The sequence below is a fragment of the Anthonomus grandis genome, chromosome 16 (assembly GCF_022605725.1).
Source record: "Anthonomus grandis grandis chromosome 16, icAntGran1.3, whole genome shotgun sequence".
Lineage (NCBI taxonomy): Eukaryota > Metazoa > Arthropoda > Insecta > Coleoptera > Curculionidae > Anthonomus > Anthonomus grandis.
In genome coordinates this window covers 14308215-14330059 of record NC_065561.1, presented here as the reverse complement: position 1 = coordinate 14330059, position 21845 = coordinate 14308215, and the positions used below count along the sequence as shown (strand labels likewise).

General features: G+C 34.2%; 1 protein-coding gene across 1 annotated transcript; it reads right to left on the bottom strand.

Annotated features, from left to right (window-relative positions):
• Positions 1-6598: 6598 nt before the first annotated feature.
• Positions 6599-21609, bottom strand: LOC126745485 (juvenile hormone esterase-like). The gene is made up of 10 exons (XM_050453347.1): positions 21453-21609; positions 14069-14218; positions 13876-14019; positions 13492-13822; positions 7748-7953; positions 7553-7697; positions 7331-7503; positions 7147-7273; positions 6961-7093; positions 6599-6903 (listed from the first exon to the last, which is right to left on the bottom strand). The coding sequence occupies exons 1-10, from the start codon at positions 21507-21509 to the stop codon at positions 6717-6719; spliced, it is 1653 nt and encodes a 550-aa protein (XP_050309304.1). The 5' UTR covers positions 21510-21609; the 3' UTR covers positions 6599-6716.
• Positions 21610-21845: the final 236 nt, after the last annotated feature.

Genomic DNA, 21845 nt, shown 5'->3' with positions numbered 1-21845 from the left:
TATCCTGACTGAGTTTAAGTTTGATATCGTTAAGCCAACTAATGGTCTCCAATTGTGTTTCACTCGATCTTCATTTTAATCTATCAAAATCTGGATCATAAATATTGATAATAGTGTCTTTCGCGAAAAGAATATAAAAGGCTTTCCTCAGTAGCAGGTCATTTACAAAAAGGAGAAAAAGAATAGGTCTCAATATAGAATCCTGATGTACCTCTAGTTCTATAAAACCTTCAGACTATGGAACCTTTTAACTTTCATTATTTAGGTGTTATTTGAGAAACGTTTCCAAAAGTTGTATCCAATCTGAAAAATTGTAAACTTAAGATTTTTAAAGAGGAGATCATGCGAAACAAAATCAAAGGCCGTGCTCGGATCACAAAACTGTGCAAACAGAGAGTAGATTAAGGACACAAAGAACTGTACTCTTCTCCTTTCTAAATCCGAATTGACAATCAGTAAATAAGTTCCTAATTTCAAACAAATTAGTGAGCTTGTATGCCATTCACTTTTTTATCACCTTCAATAGAATTCGCCATAGCAAAATGCAATGGTAGTTTGAAATTTCACATTTGTCTCCTTTCTTAAAAATTGGAGTCACAAGTACTTTTTTAAAGGAATTTCAGGATGTATTATTCTTAAGATACAAATTTATTAATTGTGTCAATGGCGCTAAAATGATATTTTTTATAGTTTAATTAATCGCACACTAAGCCAAGTTATATATTATATTGTCAATATATATTTTTCAGGCAGATGGATTGCTTGAAAAGGCCTAGTTAAATAACTACCATGGTCATCAAAACAAAACCCTTTGGATCTTAAAAAAACTAACTAATACGCTCTATTTACGCCTAACGAAAAAAATAAAGAAAAATACAAAGTCACGGTCTCACAACATGTAATAAAAGGGCTACATGTGTTTCGCTCTAGAGCATCATCAGGCCTTTAGAAGCCATCCACAAACTTCACAGTACATGAATATTGAGAATTTAACGGTACTGAAATACGAAAAAATTACAGATCCGTCGCAGTAAGGTCGTACCATACCTTTCGAGCTAAGTACCAGTAATTTTTCCATATTTCAGCACCGTTAAATTTTCAATATTTACGTTTTGTCGTGAGGTTGACAGTGTGAATTAGGTTAGATAAGAGCCACATGTTGACAGTTGACCGGCCGCTTCCAAGCTCGCTTATTAAGATCTTTATCGAATCCGTTGCTATTGATATCGTTCCGTTCCGTTTTATTTTATTTTGAAACTGTTGTTTGGGCCCATCTTTCTTCGTGTTTTGTGGGACAAGCAACAGCCGCGATTATTAATTGGTGCCTGGACACTATCTTTCTTCGTGTTTTGTAGGGCAGGTAGTAAACGGGTAATTAAACCAACGGTTTATTAATTTCGTTCGCGAAAAGTTACATTCTTGTTTGCAACCAGAAAAACACTCACTGCGGATTTATTTTATTGATAATTTTTATTGTTGACTTTTTATTTTCTGCTCTGTCCGCGACCGTACCGTTCCGTTAATTATTTTATTGATAAAAAATACTGCTTGGATACTATCTTTCTTCGTGTTTTGTAGGGCAGGCAGTAGCCGCGTTTATTAAGTATTACTTGTCTTCTCAAAGTGGTGAAAGACAAGTAATAACCGAGTCCGTGATAATATAATTACTATCTGTATATTAACAGAGCAGGGCTAAATGTTGACCGATTGATTGAGATTGCTTCGCTTGATTGTTGTTGAGTTTCCGGCTTTGCGTCACAAATGTCATCCGTAACCGCTTGTACAAAACATCATAACCCCGTCCCTTAAATCATAGTATTTTGCGTCATTAATAGAGTGCAGAATTTTCCGGTACATTATCCAAATAACTGCCTGCGCTTAATCATAGAAATTGGTAATGGGGGATTGTTAGATTTTAAGGACATTTTTGTTCATTTAGTTTTAAGTAACCAAACCTGTTACTTACTTACTAGTTTTTGTAATAATAAAGAATAAGAGCAATAAGATCTTATTACAACCGAACAGTCTACTTTCAATCTTTACCTGGTTTCTTCACTGTCTAAAGGCTTTTCCGAGAGGCTAGAGGGAACTCTAAGCTCCTTTAATTACAACACAACTTTTTCTCCTATAACTGTACAAAGGAATAGTGAAAGGGGTTGACGGATACCCTGCGACGTCAAAGGTTAGAGGGTGGACATACGGCAAGTACGTGAATACCCTCGCTACAAATTTGACTGTGAAGTTTATGAATGGCTTCTAAAGGCCTGATGATGCTCTAACTAGAGCGAAACACATGTAGCCCTTTTATTACATGTTGTAAGACCGTTACTTTGTGTTTTTCTTTGTTTTTTCTTAGAGAATAATGGATGACATTTTTGGATCTATTTAAGTCTGCCTAAAGAAGTTATAGTTCCATTAATATCAAATCTAAAATCTCAACTAGATGGCTCATTGAACATTTTCCATATTGGTTAAAGAGGGCCAGTCGAATGGCCACCCCAATCATCTGACTTAAACTCTTTGGGTTTTTTCCAAGGTTCTATTTACTTGCAATAAGATGGAGCCTTTATCTCATTACTTTTTCCATTTAGATAGTAGTTTACTGAACGGTTCTTAGATCGATGAATGGGTTGAAGAGGACTAGTTAAATGATCATCCCAATTATCCAATAAAAGCCCTTTGATCTTCAATTATGAATGAATGTATTTTACCAGAAAGTATAATTTATTTGCAGCTCACTTGTAATAAGGAGCCTCCAGTTCATTTTTTTTGCAGTTATATTACCATTCGTTAAAATTTTCCAGATAGATGCAGTGGTGGAAGCAGCTAAATCTTCATTTAATTCAAGCTCTTTGAATTTTAAAAACGTAACTGATGAGTTCTATTTAAGCCTGGTTAAGAAAGTGATTGATTCATTAATTATAGAAAATCTGGAAACTCAACTGTGCTTAGCAACATGATTTTGTGAGAAGATCTTATTACTTGCAACAAAATGGAACCTCTATCTAATTACTTTTTTCAGTAAGATAGTGGTAATCACTGAACATTTTCTAGATCGATGAATCAATTGTAAAGGCCTAGTTAAGTGACCACCTTGATTATTCGATATACACCCATTGATCTAAAAGCTAACACGTGAGCTCTATTTCAGATTGCTTAAGTAGTACTAGATACATTATCAACAGAAAGTATGAAAAATTAACTTGATGTGTTTAGTAACATGATTTTTCAAGAATGTATCGCTTATTTGCATCAAAATGAAGTTCAACTTTATTACTTTTCTACAGTTAAATAGAAGTGTGCTAAAAATTGTCCAGACACATAGATTGGTTGAATGCCAGTTAAATCATTTGACTAAAACACTTTGGATTGTAAAAAACCTAACTGGTGAGCTCTATTTAGGTCTGATCAAAGAAGTTACAGATCCATTAATAAACGAATATCTGAAAATTTAAGTAAATATGTTTGGTAATATGATTTTGTAAAAATATTCGACTTGCAACAAGATGGAGCCTCTACCGATGAATTGGTTGAAAAGGAACAGTTTAATATCTACCATAATCATCTGACTTAAACCCTTTGGATTTTAAAAAACCTAAGCGATTAATAATAGAAAATTTAGAAATTTAATAGTGCTTGATAATATGAGTTTGCAAGAAGATCTTGTTTATTTGTAACAAGATCGAGCCTCCACTTACTTTTCTACAATTAAATAGTAATTCGCCGAACATTTTCCAGATAGATGGATTTCATCTGACTAAAACCCTTTCGATTTGAAAAGACGCAAATATTGAGCTGTATTTAAGTCCGATCAAAGAAGTGATAGATCCATTAGTAATAGAAAATCTGTAAACACAATTGTGCTTGCAAAATGGATTTGGATCATTTAATCACATTTCTGCGGTTAAAGAGTTATTCGCTCAACATTATCCTGACGGATAGATAGGTTGAAGAGGGCTAGTTGAATAGCCCGATAATCTGACTACTAAGACCCTTAGAATTTTAAAAATCATAACTGCTGATAACTTCTATTTAAGTCTGGTTAAGAAAGTAATAAGTCAAATAATAATAGAAAATCTGTAAACTCAACTAGATATGTTGGGCAATATGGAGCCTCCATTGCATTACTTTATAGCAGTTAGATGCTGGTGGCCCGCTGAATATTTTCCAGATTGGTTAAAGATTGTAAGTTAAATGGCCACCCCGATCACCTGATCTAAACTTTTTAGATTTTTTCCTCTCAAGACATAATAAATCCCTTTTGTAACCCATACAACCTTTAAACTTAGAAAATATAAGAGGATTTAAAATCTAAAATTACAATAGCATTGGGGCAATTTTTTAAAACTTTCACACTTCCTGTTGATATTTTGATACTATTACTAATTAACCTTTTTTTGTTGGTTTTTAAACAGTATAGACTATTTTTGAAAAAGTAATTAAATAACCTTTAAAATAGGGCATCACTCAAGCCTGTCTTCCATTTAAGATTTAAGTGATGTAATGACTTAAGTGGATGCAATGCCTCGCAACCCATAAAGTTTATATATTTTGCCTTTTTTTAATTTAAGGTCCTAAAATATTTAGGGTGGTACTTTTTAAATTGACATCCTGTATGCAACAATATATTCTTCAATATATTGTTGACGTTAATACAAAAATTACTTACGCATTGCCATTTTTTTCTTTTTTAAATATCAGGCACAAAAAAATCTGGTGACGCTGTATATTAATATAAACCTTTTTTTTTATTAGAAAAACTGTATATATAGTTTATTATTTAAAAAAAATTTAATGTATTCTAAAAATATATTATTAGAGCCTAAGTTAAACATTTTTATGATCTTCATTAATTTAGCTTTTTTTTAACCTAGGCCTCTTCAATTTCTAACTTTGGGCTATTCATCAAAAAATGATAAACCTATATCAAAATAATATGTCATAAAAATATAGTTAATTTGAGTTTAGATAAATAAATTAAATTTTATTTAGAACAATAAGGCGTAGCGTGCAAGAGCAGCCTATTCTTTCAAACATATTTTTGACATACCTGCAAATTTGAATTTGTACTCTACTGCCAAAGATAGTTAATAATCAAAAACCACTGTATGTATATTTTAAATATTGTAAATACGTACGGCCTTATACAGTATAACTAGAGCAGAAAATACAACCTAATCGAACCAATGTATTAGGAAACATTATGTAAATTGACCATGACAACATACAGAACTTTAAAATGTTTAAAAATAACTAGTTTCTTGACTAAAAGCTCTTCTATATTCGATTTATGGTATGTTGTCATTTGTCATTTGGTATTAAGACTATAAGTTGTACTTGATTACTTTTTTAATGTACATACTAATATTTTAACTTTTCCAATACAAAAGGTGTATTTAATAACCTGGTAAACTGAAAAATGCATCCTTAATCGATGTAAGGTCTAAATTGTTTAAATAAATATCTGATACGTTATAATAAATAAGACTTATTTTTATTTAACCTTAGGGGAGACAGTGGCAAGTTGAAACATCCACTTTCCGGCGAAAACGGTAGATGGTAGGAGTATCGAAAAATATCAAAATCTTCAATATATTATTTTTTTAAAGTTTGGAGCCCGATATTTCCGAAACGGTTTAATAAAACATAGTTAAACAATATATATTTGAAATCAGAAAATTCGGCTCTCTTTAACTATGAAGTCATACACAGGGTGTTCCATAAGAAAAAACTTCGCATTACCCCTGTAGGGGGGGGTCAATATATGAGGAAAGACCCTGTACAGACAGTTGCTTTACTAAAGCTCTCACATTTTCTCAATATCATCAAGTATCTAGAAGAAATTATTGAATTTTTTGCTACAGTTCAACTCCTCCATATACGCTTTCTCTTCATTTTAAACCAAATTTGCAGATTTTTTTATTTTTTTTGAACTTTGGAACTCCAGTCAAAGGTCATATGGAGAACTGAACGCTGGACACCTGGCCATATTTGTCCTCCAATATTCGATTTTAATCTAGCGTGCCATGACTATGTTAAAAGCGTCCAGTAGGCTTAGAAACTTCTTAACAAAGAATTTATTGGATGGTCATTTGGTTTAGTCTAAGCCTACTTACAGGCAGTTGGTTTTAATATGTTAAATAATTCTGATAACAAAACCAAAGGCTTTGTAGTTGTACAATAAATAAATTAATTGTTTTGTTGTGCTTCAAATAGGTGGCAGTTGAAACAATATTATTTCTCTTAAAACAGTTTTTCCTGACCACCTGCTCCCAACTGAAGAGTGACGTAATCTTTAGTAGTATCAAGATATAATTCTCATTATAAAAATAAACAATGGAAGCAAAAAAAATGGAGTGAAATCAAAGAATGTGATGAGTTAACAACTAAAAGAAAGACCAATAATCCTCTCCCGAGACTAATAGATAAAAACGGAAACCTTATAACAGACGACTTAAAGCTTATTGACATGTAAAGACATTTTCCTTTGAGAGTAAATACTGAGGATGACCTTAATTATTTTTAAAGAATAAACAGAAATAATATAAAGAGAGAACATGTTAAACACTGACAATACCGGATCCCAAGGAAAATAATATTTACTTAAAGAAAGACGTACATATATTTCTGATGCATATTTATAAAGTATATTCAAAGAGGCCAATTGATATGGTTGCAAAACTAAACTTATTGTGGTTAAATCATGATTGGAGGTACTAGAAAGTAATATATGGTTTAGCACCGTATTTTTCATATATCTGATTCCATTTTGCGTAAGATTCCTTTTTGAAGTGTGATCTGATCTCCAAAGTATTGTTAATGCTTAAATATTGTAGATTTTCAGGAGTTGCTGTTGGCCACGTCAGGTTTTGAAATAATTCGTCCTTAATAGGAGTGGGGTTTCTAAATTTAAAAATTGAATATTACATTAAAGGATTTGGTTGATTGAAATGATCTTACAAATATTTTGCAAAATTAGTCCATAAAGTAACAATGCGATTTTGAGTCAATAGGTCTTCATCAATATCACTAGAACTTCCGGTTCTATTGAATAGAAATGGAAGCTCAGCAGCATGGCCAGCCCTTTCTGCGCCTATAATTGTTATGTTAGGGTTTTTAGTTTAATTTGAAAATACTTCTCCTTACCTGGTATAAAAGCCTTAGTAATGGGTCTACCGTAGTAAGCAAATTCATAGAAGTATACTGGTACAAATTTCGATGATAGCTCTGCTTGCTTAATAACCCCTCTTGTGTATCTATTATCACTATAATACTAAAAACTCTGCTTATGGCATGAGTTAATAAAAAAATAACTGATCTATAGCATTACCTCGGCCAAGCCGACTAGATTTTCAGCATATAACTCATTTTCTTGAAAATAAATGTTTTTGATTTCCTGAGCCACTATAGTAGTATCACTGGAATTTGGCCGGAGATCATTAGGAATTGTAGTTTCTGGAATATTATCGAAGCCTTGACCGATTTTTCGGGCATTATTAAGATCTAAAATTATTAAGAATAAAATTAAAGATTTAATTTTTAAAACTCCTACTTTTAAGTCCCATCAAGGATTCCTCCGAGCACACACCAACCAAAATGGGCACTTGATTAAAATCACCGCTGACAACTAATTCATAGTGAGATTCGGATACAAAAGCGTCTTCACTTTCCAGCTCTATGGTTGGATAAATGTGATCCTAAAAACTCGTTCTTAAAAAACAAATAAATATTTAAAATCCTCTTTTACTATTCCTGAAACTGCTTCGGTATAAGCAGTCATAATTTCTTCAACAGTTCTATTCTTTAAAAAATCTTTAAGAGCTTTTGAGTCGTCCCCAAAATCAGCATTAGGAATATTGTTGCCGATTTTAAATGCCAACTGTTTAGCCACCCAGTCTACTGACCAAGTAACTAGGGCTGATCCACTTTCTAATATTGCTGCCCGAAATAACCCTAAAAGAATAGATGTCAGTGTAGTAAGTGCATTTGCGTCTCAAGGACACAGAAAAACTCTGTTAAGTGTGGCAATTCAAATAATAATTAACGAGAAATAGAACCACGTAAAGATTTGAACAATTATATTTTAAATTACAGCACTTAAAACTTGGAAGTTGTGTATAGGTTTTAAGAGAGATAAAAAGGTACTAAGCTTAAAGAAGTATGCTTAATACCGACATGTAGGTTAACGACCAATAAAAAAGCAAACCAGACAATAGCAACATCACTCTGTCGCTGATTGTTCTGGCATTGTTTGGTTTTCATGGATTTTCTATTAGTTGTATTTGATTCATCCTTTAACTGTCACTTTTTTCTTAAGTTTTTTTTCTTTTTTGTCTCATATTCCTTTTGGATAGCATTTTTCTCTGGCGTGTTCCTATTAACTGCAGACTTTTCGTATCCCATTATCTAGGGAGCGCCTATTAATTAATTCTCTAACGGTTTCTGGTGAAAATAAAGCCTGCGAGGTGCTTGGTCTTAACCCTTTAGCGTTGCTTGCAGTGTGCGAGTTTGTGGTGATGTTGGCTAGATATCAGCTCTCTTACTATATTGAGGATCTTCACTCGGTGCTTCTTGGACAACTACAGTGGCATTTGGTGTTGTCTTATTATAGGAGCTGGTCTATCCATGACATATGAATGTGCAAAATCTAGTTCCATAAATATGTCTCTATTAGGGGATATATGCCTGTGCAAGCAAATCCAGCTATAATATTTGATTGCATGAGGGTCAGCGGTAGAGATAATTTAGCTATGCTGGGTGTGTCGTAGATTGTCATCGGTTTTCCTGGATTATTTATCATATAAGAGCCTCAACTTCTATTTGAAGGGAATAGATAGAATGAATCCAGAGGTTACAACTTGTGCGAACAGTGCAGAATAAATGACAAGACAATGCCATTTGTTTTTCAGAAATGCAAACACCGTATTATAACGATATTGAAAATGCCAAGAAACCAGTACTGGGATTCTAAAATTACGATTTGACACGATTACTCAATATGACTAATTCTAAATAAAATTTTCAATCGTGAGTGTCTTACGGATTGCCTAGTTTTTAACGATTCGTCGACGAAACGCTTGGGTATATCGTATGCACCAGACCATATAGCTTCTTCCTTATTTAATACGTGCATAATGTGTCAGCGTCCTTTTTTAAACGTATTTGTTTTATTGATTGTTTACCAATTCAAGTCATACTAGGTTTTCTTCAACTTTCTATGAAGAAGCTTTCTTAAACACATCAACTAATAGATCTAATTCGACCCTATTTTTCACAACCTTGTTTCCATCTGTCAAAAAATTAGGAAAAATAACAAATATATACCAAGAAACCTAATCAAATCGAATAAAACGAGTTTAGCCGACGATTAAAATTAAGAATCACCCTTCTCGTCACGACTGAGTCGTGATCGTATCGAGATCGAGTCGTGATTTTATAATTCTAGCCCAGGTGATTCTCCATCATTCCAGAATGACAAGTGGCACACTGCACGACGTCTCAAACGTTAGCGAATTTTCCGGAATTAAGGTCGAGCGAGAGTGTATAAGCAGCCGAGTATATAAGGAGCCGCGTCGCCGCTTGGAGGCAGTTGTCAACTTAGTGCAGTAAAGTTCAAAATATTGGAGTGAGATTTAAATCAGACATAAATAGTCGTAAATAATTACAGTGAAAATAAATATTTCGAGTAGTTGTAAGTGGTCGTGTCGTGTTTATTGTAAGTCACACTTAACGAACGGGAAAAACGCTACAGTCTACTTTTGTACAATTTGTACGACTGGTGGTTATCGAGTAAAATTAATACTTTATTTTTGGTTGAAGTTTCAGCATGCTTTTAAAAATGATTGAGATATATCAAGAACTTATCGTCTGGTATACTGTTACCGATAGCATTAACTACTAAAGCTATTGTAACAGCAGTCCAATCATCTTGAAAAACGCTCTGTATTCAAAGATTTTATATCTTGGGGCAAATTGTAAGCTTGCCCACAAATTTAATTCTAAAGGGCGTGAGTGCTAGGCACTCTCTAATGGCGTGCTCAGCAGTTTCGTGCTCCATCCAAGGTCAACGGCACTTAAATGCCACTACTAGTAACAACTTGAAAGACATGTCACTAGCCAGATTTTGCATTTCTGATAAGATATGTGTAGCCCAGCTATGTGTAGTTTAACCTTCCCTAGATCAGGTACTTGTCTCCAAAGCCCGATTCCTCGTTCCCAGTATTACCTGAGTGGCCAGGTGGCCAGACAAGCTGATCTCTGCAAAACACCTTCACCAATTCCTTTAGGACATTTGTACACTTTAATCCAAGCTTGTAGCTCAACTTTTCGGCCGGATTAACCTTAATGGCGGCTCAGCTATCTAAAATTGAGACGACCGTGTTTTAGTATTGACAATTTAAGATTTTATGTCTGCATTTTCACACAGCAAATACTTCAGCTTCGAGGATTGTAATGTTTTTAGCTCTGCTATTATATGGGGCAGTACCACAAGAACTAGCACCAACTCAGTCCTTCATATCCGTCTACCTGATGGGCGCTTCTTCTGTTTACTAAATTAGACTTATTGAAGCCCTGCTATTCCTCCATATAAGTCACAATGCTCTTCGCTGTCGTAGATGCCTATAGTCATTCACCATCAGAAGGATCAGTTCTTCCTGTACATATTGCGATAGTTCATTTAGTATCTAACAGTTCACCAAGTACATATTTACCAAGTGCAAGGTCCAGGTGTGGTAGATTTATTAGGGTGTCAAGGGATCTGAGGATCAGAGACTCTTAAGAAAATTAAACTTTATCCAGTTAGACTCGAATGTTTGCTTGGAACGTGCAGGGCTATTAATCGATTGCTCCGTTTGTGAAAAGAGTTTTAACGATAGATGGATGTCCTAGTCATCCTTGTTTAGATCTTAAGAAACAGACCCTCAGGGACTATCAAAAGCACTCCTGCATAGGTGGCATTCTTGATCCTGATATATAAATGACCGTGCCAGGAGATTTATGAATCTAATAATCTTCTTCTTGCGGTGTCTGTTCGTTCCGAATATTAACGACTAACATGGCAATAATTACTTTGCTGGCGACTGTGTGGAACAGTCCAGTCGTGGTTAGATCTCGAATGCTTCCAGTTTTTTCATAGCTTTAGCTCTGAGAGCATCCAAGCCTTTTCTCGGTGTAGCAGAACTGATTAAGTATAGCACTGTAGTACGAATATTTTAGTTTTTAAAGACACGTCACGTCTTCTGAAGACGGTGCTCATTTTTATAAATGCTGCTCAGCCTTTTGCTATACGTTGTCTTATTTCCAAAGAGTGATTGCATTGACTATTTACATTCGTGCTAAAATATATGTAGTTTTCCACTTTTTCAATTGACTGTTGGTTGATAGTCAGCTGTGCATTACGACTGGACGTTTGCTAATGACAATATATTTTGTCTTCTTTGTGTTTAGGTCTAATCCGTACTGTTGGCTTATTTCAGTTATACGTGTCATCAGTACTTGTAACCCTTCTTTCCCGTCCACGAATATCACTGCGTCGTTTTCGTATCTGATGTTATTTGAACGTTGTCCGTTAATAAATATGCCTTTATCACATTCCTTCAAGTCTTGTGTAAAGATATGTTTGGAGTAAATATTAAACATGGGAGATAGTACACATCCTTGCATCACTCACGCTCTTTTGAAATTGCTTCTCTCAACTGATTATCTGCTCTCATGTTAGCATTTTGGTAATAGTAAATATTTTTGATGATTCTTAAATTTTTATCATTTATACCAATCTCTTAAAGCAGTGACATAAGTGCGGCATGCCTAACTCTTTTAAATGCCTTCTGGTAATCAATAAAGCATACATATATGTCACCGATGACGCCCCTACACCTCTGAAACAAGACCTGTATACCAAAAAGTGCCTCTCATGTACTAAGAGCATCACAAATTCCAAATTGTGTCCGTGTTATTTCTTCTTCCTATTTGTGTGATTGATGATTTTTAGCAAGGTCTTAAGTAGGTGGCCCATAAAGCTTATAAATTTGATACCAATCGTATTAGTATAGTAGTATAGTAGATATTATTAAATATTTTTTGAGGCATTTTATTCCGTTGTTATTCATTAACTTTGTAAATTCTAAATAAAAGTTAGCAGGTCCTATTGTTTTACCATTTTTGTTTCCTCTTGTAGCAGCTTCTTCCTCGTCGGTTGTAATCAAAGGTCCAGTAATACAGTTTGTGTGACTTGTGCCATTGTATCATTCATCCCTCTACATTTTTCATCCAAATGTTCTTTCTCTATTCTACTTCTATTATTTAGTCTCTTCGAGTATTAATCAGATGTCCACCTTGTTTAGGCCTACCGCCTCTTTGACTTTTCTGTAGAGGTTTAATGAGTCACGCCATTGTTATTTATCTAATCTAATGACTTAAATAAGACAATCCAAATCTAATAAATAAACACTATAATTTTATATGTCGATGACTTGTGATAGAGAATTTCCATAGTACTTGATTACAAAACGTATATTTGCTATTTGGAAATGATGAATACTTAAAATTTCACTTTTGTGAAAAAAAGTGCCACTACCAAGTCAATTCTAAAAGCAGCTTGACGAATGAGTAATTTAGGAAACTAGTTATATATATAAACAAGTACAAATAGGTAATTTGAAATAAACAGTCTGGGATATTCTTGTAATTAATGATTTATTCATTGCCATCTTTGTTGTGATACGTCTGGTACTGACTCTGGAATGTCCAGTTACTCTTTTTTAAAATGTGATCTTCTTCATTCATAAATAATTTCAGATCTTCAGTAATTTTATCTGTATTCCTATTTTTATGTAAAAATGAACCTATTTATTCTCGTCTATCATGTAATACGTTAAGTGTTTGATAATTTGATTTCCGCTATATAGATATAGTCCTATATACCATCCTGCTACTCTTCGACCTTACAAATTTTCTCTAAAGTAAGCACACATATGCCGCATTACTATTAGGTACCAGAGCATCCCTTATTGCAACATACGGTCCCATGTTAAGTATGAGAATTAATATTATTTCATCTGCATTTACATAGACTGCGCGCTTATGTTTTGATGCATTCGTATGCTGTTCTAGTCTTCCATTATACGAATTATATTAATATAGATTATGGATAGAAATTTTTAAATTTTATTACAGCGCAACACTTGATAATGTTTGCTTATTTTATGAATAGCAAGATGGCCTAAATAAAGGCTGAAATGTCAGAAATTCTTCAGAAATAAAAGCAGTTTAATTTGAAGCCCTAAACCTGTGAAACTTTCTTTTTTTTTCACACTAAGAATACGTTACACTTTATTAATGTAGATTATGTTCAATAAATTTAAATAAAAAGAATTCTTAGCATTTGCTGCATGGAACTTTCAATAGAACAAGTCTTGCTACATTTGATCGGTTGCTACATCTTGACACTTACATAAGTGTCTCACTATTTAATGCTGATATAATACCTACCTTTAGATTGTTTACTAATCAAATGTAACCCAACAGAGGTGCCACCAGCACTTTGACCAAACAAGGTTACTTTTTCAGCATCACCACCGAAATAGCCAATATTTTTCTGTACCCACTTCAAAGCTAAGTTTTGATCTTTAAGTCCCAAATTTCCTGGCAGATTCGAGTCTTCTGTAGATATAAAACCAAACACATTTAATCGATAATTAAGAGTGACTACTATGACGTCTTTTTCAATCAAAAAATCGGGTCCGTAATAATATTTACTGGCACTGCCACTGACGAACGCTCCACCATAAATCCAAACCATAACTGGTAAAGTTTCAGTGGACTAAAAGATTAGAATAAAGTAATATATATATATTAAAAATATTTTAATTTTACCTCGACATTGGGTACAAAAACATTAAGGTACAAACAATCTTCACTTTCAACATCAGGATGGGACAAGTAACCATCGGTGATACAGCCTTTAGACTCTTGTGTGGTATCTAAGATACCATCCCACGGTTTCACTGGTTGAGCAGGCTACAAATCTGGATATATCATGTGTTATATAATAATAATTATAACTTACTTCTAGTCTTAACTCTCCAAGGGGTGGAATAGCGAATGGGATCCCTTGAAATCCATAATAGGTCTTGCCATTGCCAGTGGTATAAGTTGTACCCCGAATAGTTCCATCTGATATGGTTACTGTAAGATTATCTGGAATAGGGCTAGCTCTCTAGAACAAAAAAAAATGGACTTAATAATATGAAAGAGGCCCGACGAAGTGTTATTATAGAGAAAGCCATGTTGTTAACTCTAAAGTAATTCCTGAGTTTTAGCGAGAAATTTTTAAAATTTTATAATATAAAATAATCACAGTAAAACATGTTTTAAACATGTTATGCTATACATTGTAAAACAAAAAGGAGATATTCAAATTTTTTGAAATGTCTTCAGATGCGTGCTCTTATGCACAAACATTTATAAGAGTACGCATACTAATGTATAAGAGTACGCACTATATCTTTCTCTAAAATATGGTTGCACGTCATGTTATATTTCATATACAAAAGGTAAGTTTATTGAAAGTAACACAAAATTAAAAAATATTCTTTAAAGGAAAATGAAAAACGTAGTATCTGCTTAAAGTCGTCACTCTGAACAATTAAAACAAACAGTCTCTCATTACGTATTATATGGTGCAAGATTCATGAAAGTCATTGAAGTTCATCCTTGAATGGTACTAGAGAGTAATTCGGATTTATGTGATCTTGATCTAGAACGATTTGGTTTGTCTTTTATTTGCGGCAAAGGCAACGGAGAAGGTGTTGCATGTATCGGAATACTCGTGGAAGGTTCGGGATCATCTATTTCCACTACAACTTTATCATTGAGCTGGCCATTCTCTATATAATTGGGTGCATCTGTCGTATTAATGGGTGCGTCTGTTGTATTAGTGGGTGCGTCTGGAGTAATAAAAGGTGCGTTTGTCACACAGAAAGGGGCAAAAACATCATCGTTAAACTGATCCGGATTATAGGAATATATTCTGGAATATATGAAGAATATTGAAGCTCTGCATGAGTTTTCTTATTTTCCAATATTGGCGACGCTGATATAAGCTTGGTTAAATAGTCCGGCAACTTGCATCTGCGTTATTACCTTTCCAGGGTTACTTACCGTCCACTTATCACACTCTCTACTGTAAGCACACTTTAATGGGCCAAAGAAACCAACATCCAGTGGTTGCATGAGATGGTGGGGAGAGTAAATCAATATAGTATCCCTGCAGGAAATTATTGCATCTAGATCACGATGAGAGGAGTGGTTGTCGAGGATCAACAGTACTTAATTTTCGGCACTAGGTTTGCTGTAGCTGTTGAAATGCCGCAACCACTGACAAAATAATTCTTTGTTTATAAACCCAAAGTCCGATATCATTTTGCAGGTACCGGTAGGTGCATTTAAAAAAAGCTCATCTTTCATCCATTTTCTGGGAAATATATCATAGCCGGAGGAATATATGTCCCCGTAACGCTAAAACAACATACCGCTGTAACGAGCTGTCTCCGATCTGCACTAGCTACTTTTCCAGTTTTTTGCCTTTGCTGGATAAAACCTTTGGTAATTTATTAGGTACTGTGGATACCCCTTTTTCGTCCATGTTGTATACTAAATTTGGTAGGTAGTTTCTTTTTTCATAAAGAGGCTTAAGATTTTTAAAAAACCGATCTACCTGGCTTTTGAACATTTTTCTGGCTGTCGAAGTACTATTTTGTGTCTTTGACAAAACCCTTTTACCCACGATTCACCTGCCATTTTTTTAATATTGCTGAACCTGTGCCGAGGTTTGTTAGCTTTAGCAAACTTATAAACCGCTATTTTCAAATCTTTCTTGGTAATCCCATAAAATCTAAAATCCAGGTCCCTTACTTGTTGGGCTAAATCAACCTCCATATCTACAGGTAGGGGAGGAGGGGGCACAGGGGACCGCTTAAGGAATTAATATAGCTATACATTTTTCCCAATGGCAGCTAAGATTGAGAAAACCTCACTAACTATACTATATCTATTGCTTTACTGATTTAAATGCATAAACTGATATAAACAGTGACAAAACATATAATTAAAAGGATTATTTAATAATTTGCGCTGGTCCTATGTGCCCCTTGGTACCGGGGCACATGGGAATATGAACCTTATCGTTTATAATTTAATAAAGAGACATTTTACGATACCAATAATAGTGTTTTTTAGGTTTTAACAACAACAAAATTATAAAACAAATATTTACTTTAAATCATTTATTTATAACAAACTTTTACGTAAATTTTTAGGAATTTAGGAAATTAATTTATATTTAGGAACAGTTTAAACAGATAAATTCTAGTTCGTCCTCCGATACGCCTGCGCAAGCATCATGCGCCCAGCCACGGCAGTTCTGGCATTGAATCCATCCCTCTCCTGCTTTTGACTCTCCATATTTGCTTGGACAATAAATGCAAAGTGTGCTAGCGTCTTCTTCATCACTCTCGCTGCTTGAAAGCTCTGCAACTTGTTTTTTATCTTTCCTTGTCTTTTTATTTTTTTCCATACTCGTTGAAGACTTTTCAGTTACATTTTCTTTAAGTTTCCTCTTCACCTTATTGGTCTTTTGCTTACTTTCAGCTTCTTTTGCAATCAGCTGGTCTTTAAATGGAGAACTAATCAATTCTTTTGCATGCTAAGCTCAGCTATTTTTTTTCTGAGAATTTTTACGGGTATCTGACTTTGGCCTTGGAGACACCTTTATAATGGCATCTTTAAACAAAGTCCTATAACTGCAGCTTGACTGTGGATTCTTAATCGGATTTTCAGCTTCAGATTGGTTGTCGTTTGTTAGATTTCCAACAGGCAGAGAATTTTTACAAGGTGAAAGGTCATGGATCACGGGACTTTCCACTTCTTCCACTTGCACATCTGTGACTTCGGCGGGCAGAAAACAATCATCGGGAACAATTTTATCATTAAATGGAAATATTCCTGTGGTTTGAAAACCTTTTACAGCCTTTTCCATAGTAGCAACATGAAGGAATGCCTTGGAAAACATTTCCACAATATCATATAATGACACACGAGAACCGGGATTATTAGTATGCCTCCTTTGCATACTAGTGCCTTAAAGACCCAAACACAGTGCAGTCAAGTGGCTGTAGATGATGACTCGTATGGGGTGGAAGAGAGACCATTATAATATTAATTTCTCTTGCCTTATTTATTGCAGCCAATGTCCTGTGGCTATTGCGATTATCAAGGATTAATAATATTTTTTTGCCTGGACTAGGCTTTACGTAGTTTATAAAACTGCATAACCCACTGCACCTGGTGAACATCCCTTCATAAATAATGGATTCATTCGCTGAGGGGAAAGAAAAAATGGCGGAGTGTAGGTTCCTGCAGCTGAAACTCCACAAACGGCTGTGACATTGAATCCACGTTCAGTACTTACTATACGGCCAACTTGTTTTTTCCCTTTTTCAGCCAAAAATTTTCCTAAGAACTGGAACTGAATTGACCCCAGTTTCATCTATATTATAGATCTGGTCTGGTTGAAGATTATGGGTATCCAAAACTGCTCTTATAACATTAAAGAATTTTTTAACTAGAGGCTTATTAAAGCCAGCTGCTCGCGCTATGCTAGTAGGTTCGGGTGCTCTAACGGAAAGCTGAGGATTCCTTTTTTTAAATCCGGAGAACCAGTCAACTCCAGCCAATTTTGCGGTCATGTTAAATGGATGTTTAAGCTTCATAATCTCCGCTAATTCAAAGGCCAATCTACGAGCATCCAAAGGAGTTACACCATAAAAGCGTTTTTCTAAGTCCAAAATATGCGCAACTAATTCTTTTTCTTGCTGCTCAGTAAAAACTTGTTTAAAATGGTCGTTCGTTAGTGATTTTAGAATTAATTCGTTTTTTTTGCGACGCAAAATACAAGTCTTAGGTATATTAAACCGTTCAGAGCCCTTTCGTACCGAAATTTCGTTTTGGTTGATCAGTTGAAATGCTATTTTCATATCTTCTTCCGTCCATGAAGGTTTTTTACGTAGGTACGAACCATCTAAAAAAAACAACATTTAGGAAGACATAGATTTAAAAAAAACAGAGCCAATAAAAAATAAAAATTATAAGTGGGGCACAGAGGACCATGAGAGGACCTATGTGCCCCAACGTCACAAAAAAATTAAAATGACCACCACTCAAACTAACCTTAATTTATGCCAATGACAACTAACTTGTTTTATAGCATAATATTGGTAGTTTCTTTATGGGATATTAAAGATGATATTATTTAAACAACTATGGTATAATCACACTTAAAGTAAGTATAGAATTTAATATATCGTACCTTGAAAATCAGATTTTAGGTTAGGTTGACTCTTACACTACAACCGCATGGCTGTAACTGATATACGTTGTAAAGTAGAGTCCGTGCTTGCCCCTTTTAATATGTTCTAATAGATGGCGCTACCTGTAATCAAATAATCCTAGCGAACCTATGTGCCCCGCCGGTCCCCTGTGCCCCCTTCACCCCTATATCAGTTTTGAATTGTCCTAAGGAGCTGGGGATCATTCCTGCTTTTAACCGTTTTCTTAGTGTTGCTTTTTTTATTCCCATTTCCCTGGCTATACTTTTTTTTACTAAAACCATCTGCATTTTTTTGCCTAATCTCTTCCATATTGCCTTCGGTGAACACTAGCTTCCGCTAACTTTTTTTTTAACGGCTCATATTTTAAATTTGTTAATTTGGAAAAAAACGTTTATTTCTATGCTATATTCACTAGAGCTTTATTACTTGTATACCCACTACAAAGTCTAAGAGGACGCACTGCGTACTCTTATGCATTGCTTACTGCCTACTCTTCTGCATATGTTGATAACTTTTGATTTTGCTTAATATCTTTATTATTAACTTACTTCTTGCTTAATTTTAGCCACACAAACAACAATATTCTAAAAAAACATACAATAACGTGTACTAACCTATAACGTTTGCAGGTACCTCACAAAATACTAATTATCAAGCACCAATAATTAGATCGCTAACCCATGCAAACACTTCTCGGCCATTTTTAAAACAGGTGTATCGATAATGTATAGGGTGTCCCAATAGGAAGGCACGTTTTGAATTGCACAGCATTCTTTTTTTATCGCAGTATGTCAAAAAAAAACTGAAAAGAATAATGTAAACAGTTTGCGATTAGTAGCCATGGAAGGATATACGGTCGAACAACGAATTATTATTGTTAAAACACACTACAAATATGGAGATTGTTTTGCTTTTTGCGGAAACAGTTCGTAAATTACAGGGCCTTTTTGGTCGACACGATGCACCAAATCACACGACCGTCCAAAGGCTAATTGATAAATTTGAACAAAATGGTTCTGTCGTGGATGTAAAACCACCAGTGCGTCGCCGTACTAGCCGTTCTGTTGAAAATATTGCCGCAGTGTGTGAAAGTGTTGGCGAGAATCCGGGAACATCTATCCGTCATCGTGCACAGCAGTTGCACATTTCGAAGAGCAATCTAACAAAAGATCTTCATTTACGTGCCTATAAGATTCAATTGACCCAAGAATTAAAGCCAGTGGACCATGCGACGCGCCGTACATTTTCTTCTTGAGTATTGCAAAAACAACAAATGGATATCGATTTTTCGAAAAAAAATCTGTTTACCGATGAGGCACACTTTGTCACACAAATTGCCGAATTTGGAGCGAAGAAAATCATGAGTTATTCATGAGAAAAAAATGCATCCATTAAGAGTCACTGCTTGGTGCGGACTTTGGACAGGTGGAGTAATTGGACTGTGCTTCTTAGAGGACGAGGCTGAAAATGCAGTTACCGTGAACAGCGAACGCTATCATAATATGCTCACTAAGTTTTTATGGCCTCAATTGGATGGTATGGATACGGGCGGCATGTTGTACCAACAGGATGGTGCGACATGTCACCTACACGTGAAGCAATTCAATTGTTGCAAAGAAAGTTTCCCGGTCGTGTCATTTCACGGAATGGAGACCAGAACTGGCCCGCAAGATCATGCGATTTAACGGCTTGTGACTTTTTTCTTTGTGGTTTTTTAAAATCCCTCGTATACGCTAATAACCCAACAACAATTCCACAGTTGAAAAACGAAATTAGACGTATTATTAGCGAAATTGGGCCGCAATTATGTGAAAATGTAATTGAAAATTTCTCAAAACGAATAAGAGTCTGTCACGAAAGTCGAGGCGGCCATTTGCCAGATATTATATATATTTCTATTTTTGTACAGTGTCCTATGCTATTTGGAACATGACTGACTGCATAGATAATTTAATAGATGGCGATATGTATTAGAAATAAGCCTGCGTACTCTTATACAACATTACCCTAGTAGTGGTCGAGAATGTTTTCTTGAAAAATTATAACCGAACAAGTTATTTTGGTACTATATTAAAAACTATAGAAACCTAGTATGCGGAAAGAGTATATTCTATAGAATTGGAATTTTTGAATTCCAAATAAAAACCAGCCAAAAGAGACAGAAATTTAATGAGAGGTTCTTCTGAGCAAAATGAACGAGTTATTTCAATTCGAATGACGAATTTCAACATTTCTACATAAATTTGTGATTTTAAGTCAATTTTTTTTAATTGATGCAAAATTCTGGTTAAGCTTAAAAAAAGAATTATATTTAAAATGTTGAGGGTTCAATAACGACGCACCTCAAAAAAGAAAGTAATCAAGTTTTACTTTACCAGGATTCCCACTAAAATAAGTTAGTTGTTTGCTAATTTCTTTGGATTAATGTATTTTTAGAATAATGCTCAGTTTTAATCATTTTTTTTAGAGAAGTATTTAATGTAATGGAAGCTTTAAGGCCTGAGCATCTTGTTCACAGACGCATAATTTTTAAATGTAGATTTATGTTGGCGTCTATTTTGTTTACAATTTTTAACTTTCAATCTTGGGGTTTCTCAGATATCTGGAAAATAAGTACGTACATATTATATTACTACAACTTTTAGCAAGTTAATAAGCCCAGACGAATATCCAACAGTTTGATGAAAATTAAGGACTATTTAACTTCTAAGAGAAGAACGTTTATATTATGCATTTTACCTGGAATACCAACTAATAGTCATTAACACATTATTCAAATTACCAGCTTTAGATTATATACATGAATCTCACCCAAAGAAGAAACGAGTAAAGATAAACATAATACAAAATCAAATATATTTAAATTGATTATCAAAATATTCTGCAATAGCTTTAAAAATGATTAATTTAATAAAATTGTGGCCTAAACAGTATGGAGAAGCACCGACACCAACAATTAAATTACTGAACAATGATTTATATAATTTAGGCCTAAATATTTACATTAATAATGTATTTTTTAAACATTTAAATTTTTTTTAAATGTTTAATAAAATAACTTACGATAAAAGAACAGAACAGGCTAGCAAAAAACAAAATCACTTGCAACAGGAGCATCATTTTGAACTAATAAAATAATAATGTATTTTTTGTTTTTCAAAAAGCTGAAATAATATTAGATAAGATTAATTATTGATTATGTTTAAAAAACAAATACTTTTTCGAGTAGCCAATTAAGGTAGAACATTTTAGTTCATAAGCATCATATAATTTAATTTGGCAATTATCAAATCAATTAAAGTAAATATTGATACACCCTGAATGTACTAATTAAATTGCAAATTTAATTAGACACTCATGGAAAAAAATGAACGTGAATTAAAGAGATAATCTGTCACATGTTGTCCTGTCACTTTTGTATTTTAACCTCGCGTTAATTGGATCTTTAATGCAAGC

Bases quoted from the DNA above. Each gene is read 5' to 3' on its own strand.
- LOC126745485 (XM_050453347.1), bottom strand. From the start codon at position 21,509: ATGATGCTCCTGTTGCAAGTGATTTTGTTTTTTGCTAGCCTGTTCTGT. The intron at 7,954-13,491 runs GTAGGTATTATA...CTATTCTTTTAG, and splicing joins GATTAGTAAACAATCTAAAG to GGTTATTTCGGGCAGCAATA. The intron at 7,698-7,747 runs GTAAAAGAGGAT...ACGAGTTTTTAG, and splicing joins CCGAAGCAGTTTCAGGAATA to GATCACATTTATCCAACCAT.